Source organism: Toxorhynchites rutilus, chromosome 3, assembly GCF_029784135.1.
Source record: "Toxorhynchites rutilus septentrionalis strain SRP chromosome 3, ASM2978413v1, whole genome shotgun sequence".
Lineage (NCBI taxonomy): Eukaryota > Metazoa > Arthropoda > Insecta > Diptera > Culicidae > Toxorhynchites > Toxorhynchites rutilus.
The window spans coordinates 291641589-291655747 of record NC_073746.1 but is presented as its reverse complement, the minus strand read 5'-3'; the positions used below and the strand labels follow the sequence as shown (position 1 = coordinate 291655747).

General features: G+C 37.8%; 1 protein-coding gene and 1 long non-coding RNA gene across 13 annotated transcripts in view; one reads left to right on the top strand and one right to left on the bottom strand.

Moving 5' to 3' along the window:
• The window catches only part of LOC129779522 (spectrin beta chain), a 173922-nt gene extending 172390 nt beyond the window's left edge, over positions 1-1532 (top strand). For all 12 annotated transcript variants that reach the window (XM_055787053.1, XM_055787046.1, XM_055787054.1 and 9 more), the window contains one exon: positions 584-1532. In XM_055787053.1, the coding sequence (XP_055643028.1) occupies positions 584-894 (311 nt within the window). In that variant the 3' untranslated portion in view covers positions 895-1532. The remainder of the gene's footprint in view (positions 1-583) is intronic.
• Positions 1533-6861: 5329 nt separating this feature from the next.
• On the bottom strand, positions 6862-7463 carry LOC129779524 (uncharacterized). Its single transcript, XR_008743688.1, has 3 exons — positions 7428-7463; positions 7190-7371; positions 6862-7108 (listed from the first exon to the last, which is right to left on the bottom strand). It is a non-coding gene; the product is annotated as an uncharacterized LOC129779524 (long non-coding RNA).
• Positions 7464-14159: the final 6696 nt, after the last annotated feature.

Below are 14159 nucleotides of genomic sequence, written 5' to 3'. Positions count from 1 at the left end.
GTCAACAAGTTGCTTGCGGCTAGCCGCAGCTCTCGGAGGCCAATACAAGCTGACAATACAAAGGTCTTTGCCTCTGATGTTTGCATGACAAGCAACAGCTTCAATCCCTCCAATAGGTGGAAGGTCAATTCGAAAAAATTATTGATCCCCAATAGTATTCCTCCGTATCTGTCAACACGATCATCTCGCGAAGAAAGCCAAGTTAAGGTCAAGCCTTAAATGGCTCTTAATTAGCGACTTTGAAACCACACGAGGTACTGCTAATTGCTGGGGACACTCGTCCATGAGACGACCTATCACTGCGTACAATTGCTTCAATTATTGCTTCTATTAAGGGTATTGGAATATCTTCCCAGATAAATAATATGCATGTACCCCTTGAAGGGTCCGTTTTAGAAAGATCAGATTAAACTAAGAATTCAAAATTGAGCAATTGAGAAAGATCAGATTAAACTAAGAATTCAAAATTGAGCTTCTTAGGATTAAATTCTACTATTCAGAGAAAGAAAAAAGATTACAGATTACCTTACACCCAAAACTGTACACCAACAATCACATAATGGTTTTATTTTTCGTCTTCCAGGTTGGGGCCAAACTCGCCACGAAGCACAGCGGCCAGTTTCGCTCCCAGTGACTGGCATTATCCCGGGCGGAAGTAGTAGCATCACAACCACCATCTCCACCTCTACCAGTCTGGGAGCGGGAGATATTTCCAACCTGATACTGACCCGCCAGCAAACCGGCCATTCGGCGGAAAGTTCCAGCGAGAGCGAGGCCAGCTTTATCAAGGGCGGCAGTCGGGACGGCAGTGGCAACGGCAAGGACAAGAAGAGTGGCAGCAGCGGCGGGGTGTTCAGAATATTCTCCAAGAAAAAGCCCAAGAATCACAACTGATGATGACGAACGGATATGTGTACGCCGCTGCACTTCTTGATATAATTGTTTGTTCATACCGTTTTTACCGCGTCAAGTGGCCCATTTCAAGCAACGCAAAAGCGAGAAACATCGGTTGTAAATTTAGGTTTTTGTATGATTGTTTTTTCAGCAATATTTTGAATTGGAAAACTAGTAACTTGTTGGAAAATAGTTTTAACCTTTTTTTTTGTTCTATTTAAACGCAGAATGTTATTTTATTACAGCGTAGAATTGCAGCTCTTGAGCACCTTAACTTGTAAGTCAACATAATATTATATTCTTCACCTCTGTCGATGGAAAGTGTTGAGCTTGAAAAGGCAATTTGTTAGCTAGTTGTCTTATTTAAAATATCCAGGAACATTGAAAACAAAGAGAAATCAATGCGGTTATGTAACATATATCTATAATAGCTTACTTGCTGATATATTTGTTTTTTTTTTGCATATCGCATCGTCATACATTGTTGGATTATCATACAAAAGAAGCAAAACTATGGTTTATATATAATATATATTAACTACGGCAGAGTAGTTGAATAAATTTGTTATACATTTGATTAGATTTTAGGTAAGTCAGTAAAAATAATAAAACATTGAAATATTCCCTGAATTAAAGAACTGTTTCTATTGATTTGTTTACCATCTTTGCAAGACTATTGTTCGGTTTCTTAGCACTTTGTTCCATCAATACTAGTCCAGCCTTGAATGCAGGCAGTGGCGTAGCGTGATCGGGTGCCACCCGGGGCGGATGACTTGTGTGTCACCCGTCCAACCAAATCTTGTCTTATAGCGAATTCGTTTTTAAAACTGAGTCAGTGCCACACTGACTCTGTAATAAAAAAACGTTTTCAGTTTCACGAATGCGGTGGTTTGTTGGTGTGCGTTGTATAGTCTGATTTGTTTATATTTGCGACGACAAATGTACAGTGTCGACGTCTGGTGGAGATATTAGTGCTTGGGAGGTAAAGTATTCTCTATAAGATCAGAAGGGCCAAGTGCAGTGTAAAAATATAAAAGTTTGAATGAAAATTTTTACTTCATATTGTTTGATTACCTAACACATGTAGTCCTGACACTCACTTAACCATTTGTCGATGCATTTCCTGTTTGTTCCACAAATAATTACTATTATAATATAAAATCATCATTAGACACAGTTTTCGTTCAATGTTTCTGCGATATCGGAAAAAAACCCTCTTATTTCATCACATAAAATAAATATTCGATACGTTAAAGTAAATTTTCATTCCTAATTTTGATTTTGAGAGCATGTTTATTCCTCCTGAATATCCATAATAATTTTCGCCTCCCAATGAAAGCACACGGAGCTTAATGCCGTCTACACGAATATACTCTTCAAACTCAGAATCCGAATTGGATTACGATTCAAATAATACAAAAGCAAGAGCAGCAGGTTTTCCATTTTCATAGTCTCTATTTTTAGATTTTCCAAAACAATACTCGGAACTTGACAGTTCAGTATAGTTGTATTGGTGAACCCGAGTGCCAACCCGTGAAACATCTCAGTGCGAAACTAACAGCTTTCGGGGCGAACTAGTGCGACACTGAGTGCGAAACTGAGTGAATAAAAAAAAACGTTTTGACAGCAGTTAGTGCGGCACTGGGGTTGAAACTGAACAAAAACGAATTCGCTATTAGTCAAGTCTTTGTTTTCGTTCTCCTGTTGAAAAGACATGTCCACCCGACTCAGGGGATGTCCACATACCACGTGGACAACTTTAGGGGGAGTAGGGGTTACGAAAATGTCCACGCTTGTCCACGGTGAGAGGGAGGGGGTTTTGATAATGTCCACGTGGACACGTTAAGTATTTTTTAAAGTAAAACATTTTTTGTAGTATTAAAAATCACGACTTAAGTGCGGGTTGAGTTCAGCTTTTGTTCTTGATGACAAAACTGTTTTGTTTGTTTTCGAGAACTCCCAAGGATTTCTGAACATTGAAACGAAAAACAAATTCTTCCATGAGTGTACAGGCCGTATCTCTGGAGATCTATTTCTTGCAATGATGTTGTTCTTCATTGATGTCTGGTAATTTATGTAATACGCTTCTTTTAAGTTGTCTGGAAAGTTCATGCTGCTACTGCTGATTAATTAAAAGAAAAGATTAATCTTTCATGCACATGAATTAGTAGATTCACTACAGATGTCGAAAATCACCGAAATCACAGAAACGAAACATCAATAAAAACACGTTTGTTCGAGCTCCGAAAAAGTAAAGCAAAGAATTTTTTTTGTTTATTTATCTTTCAACAATAAAACAAAAATTGAACGGAAAAATATACATCCGTAACTAGAAGCTGATCGAGTGAAGGGGTGCAAAAAAAAGTTGTGCCATGGCGTAGAAGATTCCAGCACTTCTGGTTCTCTGAAACCAACAAATCGAACAGATTCTGAATCAGTAAAGATGCCACTATCGCAAGAATCTCGGACGTCAAAACGAGTCAAAAACGTGTTTTTTGATAAAATGGCGGAAATCTGAAGAAAAAAAATGCTGTTTAAAACATTTTTTTTAAAGTTTCTTGATTTTTTTAAAATAGTAAAGTTACGAAATTATGATTTTTTATAGGTTCATGCGATAGAAAGATACATACAGATTGTATTCATATAAACATAGATCGGATAAGTAGAACTTGAGATATCGTGTAAGCCAGTTTGAAAAACATGTTTCAAGAAAAACGCGTTTGAAGTTAATTGTTATGGCCGTACTAGATGAGATATCGCATCACTAAAATGACTATAACTTGGTAATTAATGAGATTTTCGAAAAGTCTCTTCTATGGTATATTCTTAAATGTCTGAATTAGAGAATTATGAAGTAAAAAATTGTTTTTCTTTTCAAATTTCTAGACTTGAATACCATCTTAAAGAACGCAACATTGTGCCAATTCCAAATTCGACCGGATTCCGGAATAAGGGTTTATTTTACCGAAAAACTCTTGAAGGGACTTATCTCAATCTGCGATTCGTTTCATAAACGCGACGAAAATACATATTTGTAGCGAATTGTAGAGGGCAAACCATTCACAAGAATGTTGAGTTAAAAAAATCTTAGCAAGTGAATGGAACCCCGAAGCAGGTTTTCGCTTGAAGAAAGTTATGGCTGGGTCTGGTAGGACTGGAAGAAAATCTGTATCTTGAGCTTCTACCAAGCAACTAGTTTCGATGAATTCCAACAAGTACTGCTAGCAGCTGAACGTATGAAAATCAAAGATCCAGAACGCTTCTAGGGCACTTCTAAAACTCCACCCGCCGTACACACCAGATATTGCATCTTCAGATTATTAACTGTTAAGATTCTTGTAAGAACTTCAACTTACTGCATAGCATAAGTTCTGAAGGGGTTAGAATTCTCAAGTTTCATGAAGGATGCTGAAATATTCAGAGTAAAACGATGCATCTATGATTGAAAAGATGTATGCCTACAAAAATATGCTTTTGGTTTTTTCCTTAGAATCGGCACGAATTTTTCAGGACAATATTTAGCATGATTTAACAATTAAGGGTTGTAGCTCAACGGAATCATCGATCACGATGATACTGCAGATGTTTTGTTTTTACTAGGTTCATTATAGCCATCAGGCACTACCGAACCTGTAAAAGCGAAAGTCATTGGTGTTTAGACGAGAAAATTATATTTTCAAACGAAGTGCTTGATTTCATTGTCTGATTTTTTGAAACATCAAACAGTCAGCCAGCTTTAATAAAAATACTTGAGAATAAGCTCACAAGATATTTTAAAATGGATATGGAGATAACGTAAATGGAATTCGGAAGAAAATAATGAGCTGATGGGAGGGGGGTGTCTAAAATCATGCTTTTTCTGTCCACGTGGTACTTAGCTCGTGTATTCTTCCACAAGGTAGTGATCCCCCATTTTTTAAATTAATCGTCCATCAGATAATCGAATACATGTCAGCAGTTTGTTATTCGATACGATTAATCGCCCCAAATAATCGATTAATTGATTAATCGTCACACTGAGCGAAATAATTAGTTAGACTAATGTTTATCATTTGCTAGAAAGCCATCTGGAATCAAAAAATGGGTAGGTTATACCTATGATATAACCGCAAGGTTGACGTGGGACTACCTTAGCTCAGCAATCATATGTTTGTATTGATTGAATTTTTGATTGAATGAAACTATTTCCGAATTCAACTGAATTCAATTTATTTGCTTTGTGAGTAAAAAGACTGAATAAATGCCATGTAAGGTTAATTCATACATTGTGATAGATTATGTTCTCCGTTACAAGTAAATTTTAGTGACTGTCCTCTTACGTTTGGTATGATTCCTAGGACAAAATATATGAACGGAAGATTATCAAACGATTATTTTATTTTACATTTCCCTCTGAAGTCTGCATCTCTCAAGTGTACGTACTTCTCAAACCGCTAATTTGCTGGATTTGATGAACTTCAGGCACTCAGTTTTGATTTTGCCATGTACGTCGAACGCATATTGTTTAATCAATAGCCGTTTTCGCAGCAAACGATTATCAACATTTTGCCCAACCATCAAATGGTATGCGTAGAAATTCAGTGAGTAGAGGATATGAAGACATATCCTTCAATGCAATCTTGAATAACCGAGCCAAAGCGATGTGTTCGTTGCCGCTTTTTTAATCCGTGTTTGAAGAACGCTTTCTGGAGTGCAAAACGAAACATGCGGGTGCAGAAGTTCCCGGCTTGCATGAATCAACAACTTCAACTTCTACTTTTTATACAACAGATGCTTTAAACTTGAATGTTCATTCGCCTCTAGTGTCTGCACGATTTTCCCACGTTCCTAAGTTTAGAAGACTGTGTTAGGGAAACATATTCTAGACTATACGAAGGCAAGCGAGTATAAAAGTGCTCGCATTTTGCATTTATTTGCAAAGCCGGTTTCCCCGGACACCTTGCCAATTTTCACACGCTCCATGTATTTAAAGTCTGTGTTAGAGAAACAAATTTCAATCGGAACAAAAATACCCCCGACTTGCATTTATTTGCAATGCCGATTTCCTCCAGGCACCTTAGTTTTGGAATCTCTATTAGGGAATACATTTCGGTGGGAACAAAAGCTCTCCCTACTTTCATGTATTTGCAATGCCAATTCCTCCAACACTGCTTGGTTTAGAAGTCTGTGTTAGGGAACATATTTCGGTGAGAACAAAAGTCCCGCTACTTCCATGTATTTGTAATGCCGATTTCCCCAAGGCTGCTTGGTTTTGATGGCTGTGTTGGGGACACCGTAAATCGGGCCAATCAAAACGAGGCAGTTAGGGCGTTTAGATAACGCTTAACATTTTACAGTTATTCAATTGTTTATCTAATGAAAATTAATATTTTATTAATTGCGATAGATATGTAGAAATATTCCCTATCAATTGATGAAAACATCTTTCCGATTCAGTAAGAAATGTTCGAGTTTTAAGCATTCGAAATCTTGCTTTTTTTCCTGCATGTTCTGTGTTTAGGTTTTCATTTTACCCCCTATATCTTCCGGTTAGACGTAGTCCCACGTCAAAAGTGTTCATTCCGCCTGAAAATCAATTATTTTCTTTTACGCTCCCCTAAACTCGTAAATGAAGATCAATTTGCGTTGACGCCATTCGATTACTTTTCAGCACCCACATTCCGTTTTGCCTGCCAAGATCGGGTCGATGAAATGTCAACAATCAACCTCAAATGCTGCCACCGTGCAATCGAGTTATCGACCTTTCATATGCATTCATCGAACAACTTGACGCCACTTTTTCGCCAACATCTGCGACCTGCTTGCAGCGCTGCTTCCAGCACTGCTTGCTGCTTGTTTGTATTGGTTTGTTATTGGAATAAAATTATATATAAAAACGAAAACACATGACTAAATAACATTTTATTACAAACATATAATACAAATATATATAAGTTTCTTAAATTTTCAAATCATTATAACCACCATACAGGTCACTCGAGATCAGCAGAGAATGTTGATGAATGTCTCCTTGCCGTTGATAGTTTTCTCCTTGATACATATGTGTGGCTGAGGATTCTCGATTTTGCGTAAAGCGCGGGACCTCCGATGGGTAAAGTTTTCGAGATATCATCGACGGCCAGATCCTGCCGCTGCTGTTGCTGCTCTCCGGGCTTATGACAACTAATTGATGGGCACTTCAGCGGTTTGTTACGTCCTGTGAATTTTACGATATCTACCGAATGGAAACAGTGCGATTAAAATCGGAGCAAATACTTCTTTAAATTAGGCAGTTTGTAATCAGAAGCATACTTACTTGATCGGATCATAATCCGCCGTACTTTCAAAAAAACATCTCACGAGTTTTATCCTCTCAGGTATCGATTATGGTTCACATTCGACTGGACTTTAGCACCATTTCCCTTTCTCGGTGCTGGCACCAGCTGCGGAATTGTGATGGGGGAAATCATGTTTCCTCACTCACCGTTCGATTCATAACTGAAACAGAATAAAATCATTATTAAATGAAAAGCAAAAATAGATTCCGTACTCACTAGTTGTATGATCTAGTTGCTTTGGTGTGAGATGACAGTTTAGCGGAGAAAGAAAAATCAATCACCAGTGATGCCGTTTCGTTTCATAAATTGTTCCTTATTTTCGACCAACAAAGAGCGTTAGGTCGATGTTTTTTTCGTCGATTGGATTGTGGGAACTCACAATCCAATCGACGAAAAAAACATCGACCTAACAACGACCGTAACGCTGTTACCTATTCACGATGACGACGATTAGGTATCGACATCTGGATACGGCATTAGTTTGTATGAGGCAAACTATTCTCTATCATATTAGTCGGCCCGACATAAACATAATTTTTTATGACGAAACATATTTTTTTATGACGTTTTCTCACCACTTGCAGGCAATGGTGATTTTCACTTACATAGAGTACTAATTTGATTAAGGAAAAATCATGTTCATTCATAATTTTCATTTTAAAAGTGTATTCATTCCTTCTGCAAATCCATACTGTCATGCCGGGGGACAGCATTAACAGCAGCAGCAGCAGAATTTGACCATGGTATGGTATTGCGAAGAACTTTCCCCATTAGAGGTTCCGTGCTTCGCGCACATTCAAAAATCCTCTTCAGACACGAAAACTCAACGACAAGGAGGTATTTATCAACTTGCTCAGCTGAATTACCACCCGGAGGAACCCGAATGCACTGATTCCGTTGTATAGTAGAATGAAAATAGGCGAGGTAAGCGAACGTAAGCGCATGATATTTTAATGTTCGCATTTTTATCCGGATCATACAACTGGTGAGTAGGGAATTCATTTCTGCTTTTCACTTACTAATCATTTTATTTTGTTTCAGCTATGAATACATCCGACTCAATCAATCGGCGAATGAGAAAGATGATTTCCCTCATCACCAAATTGCTTATTTCCACTTCTGTCACACCAGCCAACAGCATCAGCTTTCCCGCAGCAGTATCCTTTAAGTCCAGGGTGCTATTCCGGGGAACAGCATCAACAGCAACAGCAGCAGGACCTGGCCATCGATAGTATTTCGAGCAATTTTCCCCATCGGAGATCCCGTGCTTCACGCACATTGAAGAATCCTCCTCAGCCACATATCTGTGTCATCAAGGGCAAGGAGGTATTCATCAATGTACTCAGTCGGATTTGAATCGTCAATCCAGACAACCCGGATGCACCGATTCCATTATATACCTTATTTTTATTATACATGGATTTTTATTATTTTTTTTCAATAAAATGATTAAAATCGATCAATGTATTTCCTTTTCATTTTCAATAACAAACCAATACAAACAAGCAGCAAGCAGTGCTGGAAGCAGCACTGCAAGCAGGTCGACGCCTTGCACATGTTGGCGAAAAAGTGGCGTCAAGTTGTTCGATGAATGCATATGAAAGGTCGATAACTCGATTGCAAGGTGGCAGCATTTGAGGTCGATTGTTGACATTTCATCGACCCGATCTTGGCAGGCAAAACGGAATGTGGGTAGTCGCCCCAAATAATCGATTAATCGATTAATCGTCACACTGGGAGAAATAATTATTTAGACTAACATTTCTCGTTTGCTAGAATGCCATCTGGAATCAAAAAAGTGTTCATTCCGCCTGAAAATCAATTATTATCCTTCACGCTTCCCTAAAGTCGTAAACGAAGCTCAATTCGCGTTGACGGCATTGAGCTTTGTTTACGAATTTAGGGGAGCGTCAAAGATAATGATTGATTTTAAGGATAAAACTACAGCCGCCGTATGTTTTTTTCCCCTCTGGATTTGGATCGATTAATCGACGTAGAAGTTTGTCAGCTTGGAAATCAACGATGTCAGTTGACTGTCAGATACTGCTAACATGTGTCCAGAGTTGGCAACCATCCAGTTTTTGACGTAGGATTACGACTTTCGGGAACATATTGGGGTTCAAATTGAAAATCGAGAATCGAGCACATCGCGAAAATTGTCCAATTTCAAACGCTTATTGCTCAGTAATTTCATGATGGATTGATGAAATTTTTGCGTCAATCGATTTCGGCACTCCATAACAATTTTTTATATTGAATAAAATAATATATATCATTAAACTAACTATCAAACAATTGAAAAATCTCAACCCCTATCCTAACGGAAATACCCACTTCTGATTGGTCGAAATTGACGACACATGCGGCGGTTCCCTAACAGAGACATCAAAACCAAGCTGCCTAGGAGAAATCAGCATTGCAAATACATGAAAGTAGGGGGAGCTTTTGCTTCCGCCGAGATGTGTTCCCAAACAGAGACATCAAAACATTGCAAATACATGAAAGTCGGGGGCATTTTTATATTGCAAGTAAGAAGAGTGATACGAATAATTCTAGCAAATAAAATTTAAATTTGGAACTTTAATGTTGGTTCCTTCGTGAAACTCCATATCAATGTCCGATCGTGTATTGTGAAAAATTTAGCACAAGGGTAGGTGTAAAATTGTATACGATAGCCGTTGTGTTAACCCTTTCCCGTACAACATAGAGTCTCACTACATATAGTACATATAGTATTAGGTGTACATATAGTATTAGGTATTGTTAGTCCAATTAAAATTCGCATTGGGTTGAATAAACAATCAAAAATAAAAATTATAAAAGAAAATTACCTTTCCCATTTCAAATATATTTTCGCTATATTAAAGTAACATGTTTTTACTGATAAGAAAAATTGATAATTGTGTTCGGTATTAATAATTATCTTATATTACATTGGTGATTTTTTTTTTTCTTTATTTCATCAATACATATCACAAGAGGCATCTCGTCTAGGATCATAGAGGGCGGTTCTCATCATATCTCGTTCCACTTTGGTATCCTTTATCTGATACGCACCATCCAACGACTGTTTATCATCCTTCTGTCATCATCACCCGTTAAACACTGGTGGAATGAACAAACAATACCCAACAACCAAACAAAACGTCCCTTTTCAGGTCCACCTAATCATTATCAAAGAGTTTAACGATGTAATTATCCAAAATCAACAGATAACCTAACGGAATCCTACGTCAATTATGCGGTCGTGTCTCGGACACAACCCTCCTGTGACTTTTCCTGTATATTGCCATTTTTTTAAGCATGCCAGCGAAACAGCCAAAGGCTAAAAATCTCCAGTTTTCTTTTCAAATTTTCACTGTTTTATCTCCAGATTTTTAATTTTCTCGGAATTTTCATGTTTTTTACTCCTCAAAATAATATATTTTCTTTCACTCATGAGGATTCCACTCCACTCCACTCACATCGAGAACCTTTATGACGATTATCGTCTTCCTCTATCTATATCTATATAGGGGAAAGTCGGGAAAGACGGATAGGGTAGGAAAGACACCCCTGTATAATTGATAAATTACATTTTTATTTTAAATTTTAATGATATACAAACTTGCAATGCAGTGTATCAATACCTTTGACACTTACTGTGTACACCTAGCTGGCTTTCTGTTAAATTGTAATCAAAATCAGAAAAGTAATCTACAAAGAGCAGCGATGCGCGATGTAAATTTTCGCCTGCAGAAAATAAGGTTTTCATTATTATCGAGTAATTTTTTGGGGCATGTTTCGTTACGTGAATATTTTACCATCACTTCTCTTCCAGTTTATCTTCTTCTTCTTCTTTTTGGCTTTAAGAGGGTTTAAACTTTTCAGTTCATTCGCCTCTAGATTCCAGTTTATCGAATCAGCGGTGAAGTTTTCTTATTTTGACGTGGGACTACGTCTAACCGGAGTATATGGGGGGTAAAATGAAAACCTAAACACAGAACACGCATGAAAAAATGTAAGATTCCGAATGCTTATAACTCGATATTTTCTTACTGGATCGGAAAGATGTTTGCATCAATTGATAGGGAATATTTCTACGCTTCTATCGCAATTAATAAAATGTTATTTTTCATTAGATAAACAATTGAACACCTGTAATATGTTAATCGTTATCTAAACGCCCTAACTGCCTCATTTTGATTGGCCGCATCTACGGTTTCCCTACCACAGCCATCAAAACCAAGCAGCCTTGGGGAAATCGGCATTGTAAATACATGAAAGTATGGGGACTTTTGTTCTCACCGAAATGTGTTCCCTAACACGGACTTTAGAACCAAGGTGTCTGAGGAAATTGGCATTGCAAATTCGTGTAAGTCGTTCCGGCATTTTTGTTCCGGCTGAAATGTGTTTGCCTCTAACACAGACTTCAAAACCAAGATGTCTGGGGAAATCGGCTCAGCAAATAAATGCAAACTGCGAGTACTTTTGTACTCGCTTGCCTTTGTGCAAGTGCCTGAAGTTCATCAAATCAAGCAAATTCGCGGTTCGAGAAAAACGTACACTTGAGAAATGCAAACTTCAGAAGGAAACGTAAAATAAAATAATCGTTTGATGGTTCTTCCTTTCACATATTTTGTCCTAGGCATCATACCAAACGTAAAAGGACTGTCAATCAATTTACTTGTAACGAAGAACATAATCTATCACAATGCATGAATTAACCTTAGAAGGAATTATACAATATTTTTACTCACAAAGCAAATATATTGAATTCAATTGAATTCGAGAATTGTTTCATTCTTGAGCTTGAGCTTGGGTAGACTGTACAATTCGTAGTTGCTCTCCGTGATTGACCTGAACCAACCAAATTGCACAAAGAACACACAGAATGGCACTTGGGACAAGCAAATCATTCTCGTTGTGCAATTTTCGGTGATTCGAGCTTTAAATGGTCAATAACGACGCCGGCCACGTCCTTACCGTCACCAGGGGAAGGAAAGGAATGTTAGTATGATATTCGCCGCCCGAAGGCCAGAAGGGTCGCCTCTATAGCGTGGTTCCCTAGCGTCTATCATGGAAGGGATAGTTGTTAGTGGGAATGGTTATAAAAAAATCAGGATTCACTGCGGTAAGTGATGTGATTGATGTGAAAACGCGAACTATCGACCACTCGACTAAACGAAAACCTTAAAATCTCGTGTTACGACATGCGGCAGATATTATATTTAGGTATCCTAAGAAGGAAAACCTGTAAAATGAATTCGTATGGAAGTAGTAGTAATAGAGTGTTAATGTGTATGAGAGAAGGAGGAAGAGAGATAACTTAGCTCAGCGAGAGCTACTGTCCGCTCAACCGGGCCATATCGGCAATTCCTTCATCGGTGATAGTTTCACTGTGAAACTACGTATTGGAAAAAAAAATTATTCGTTAACATGTCACAAACACAAACAGGGTACAAAATGGCTGCGCCCGCGGTATGCTTTCGTATATTTAATTTTTGCCGGAAATTAAAACAAATTCCCTTCTCTTCGATTCACTGCACTACGGTACACTCACATGCACAAACTATATAATGGAATGGCAAAAAAACAAACGTTTCTCGTGTATTATTCACTGCCACATGATGCACAAATAATTCACCAGATAAATTTTCAGCGGGGTCTAAAAACATTCGCGACTTTTCACCAAAATAGAAAAATAGTAAATTGTATCCATTCTGTGTGACGATGTTTCACGAATAGCTTCCGATCGATATCGGAAACCCAAATCGAGGTCGGCAAATAATATTTAGAGAAAGATTGAAAGAGAGTTAAATAACATAGCTGCTGCACCCAATCACCCAGGTCATCGTTCTGATAGCAGGATTGAAAGGCTTTTTTATTTCTTGATGATAACATCACTGCTGTAAATTGATGCGCTCGAACCGTAGGAAATCACTAAGACTCGCCGATTTTGTAACGACCTAATACAAGCTTGCCTCTCGGGAGCATACGAAGAGGACGAAAACACGAAGTAACACTTCTTATTCTAGCAATTCACCCTTTTCTACAAGAAATACAATAAATGTTTTCGGGAAACACTGTCCACATCATAAACAGTTGAATATGAAACCTTCATCTAGCCTGTTTCTCTCGCTCTCGCTCTCACACACAAATAAACCTTTGTTTGCAGTTTGGGCACTATGGGCGCAGCCATTTTCTTTTTATAGCTACTGCTATTGCAATTGCGGCTCCAGAGTATGCACATCAAAACAAAAAATGGAACCCCGTCAGAATGCACTTCTACGGAAAATTTTTGGCACAATATCACTCTAATGACCGGCTCCTAGAAATATAAATGTCCACACGTTATAACGGTTATAGTTATCACACTACAACGATGTGAACGAAACCAGAACATGTTTTGAATTCGAGAATTGTTTCATTCTATCAAAAATTTAATCAATAGAAACGAATGATTGCTACGCTAAGGTAGTCCCACGTCAACCTTGCGGTTATATCATAGTTATAACGCACCCATTTTTAATCCAGAAATATTGACGATAAATAAAATACTAATAAAACATTTCGTTTTGAGAACAACTTGATTATCTCCTTCTTCTATGAACAGGTGACCACTAACTACGTTTGCAAGTGCAACCAGATATAATGGACGAATCAACAGAGCGGTTTTTAAAACTTAATCCGAATTGGTCATTCCGAATGCCGGAAGCTATTTTAGACATGAAAAAAAATGTGATTTTAGTCTAGCATGATCATTTTCAGTTAGTGTTCATCTTTCCCGACATAATCTTATTTTTACAAAGATGTCGGACACATTCATTTTTCAAAATTTCTGCCTCAAAGACCAATTTTATTATAAAAAGAAACCTAGACTATCAATTTCTGGTGAGATAGCTACATTTTTTTTTTAAATTCACGAAAAAAATCAACTTTTACTAAGGGTGTCCTTCTTTACCACCC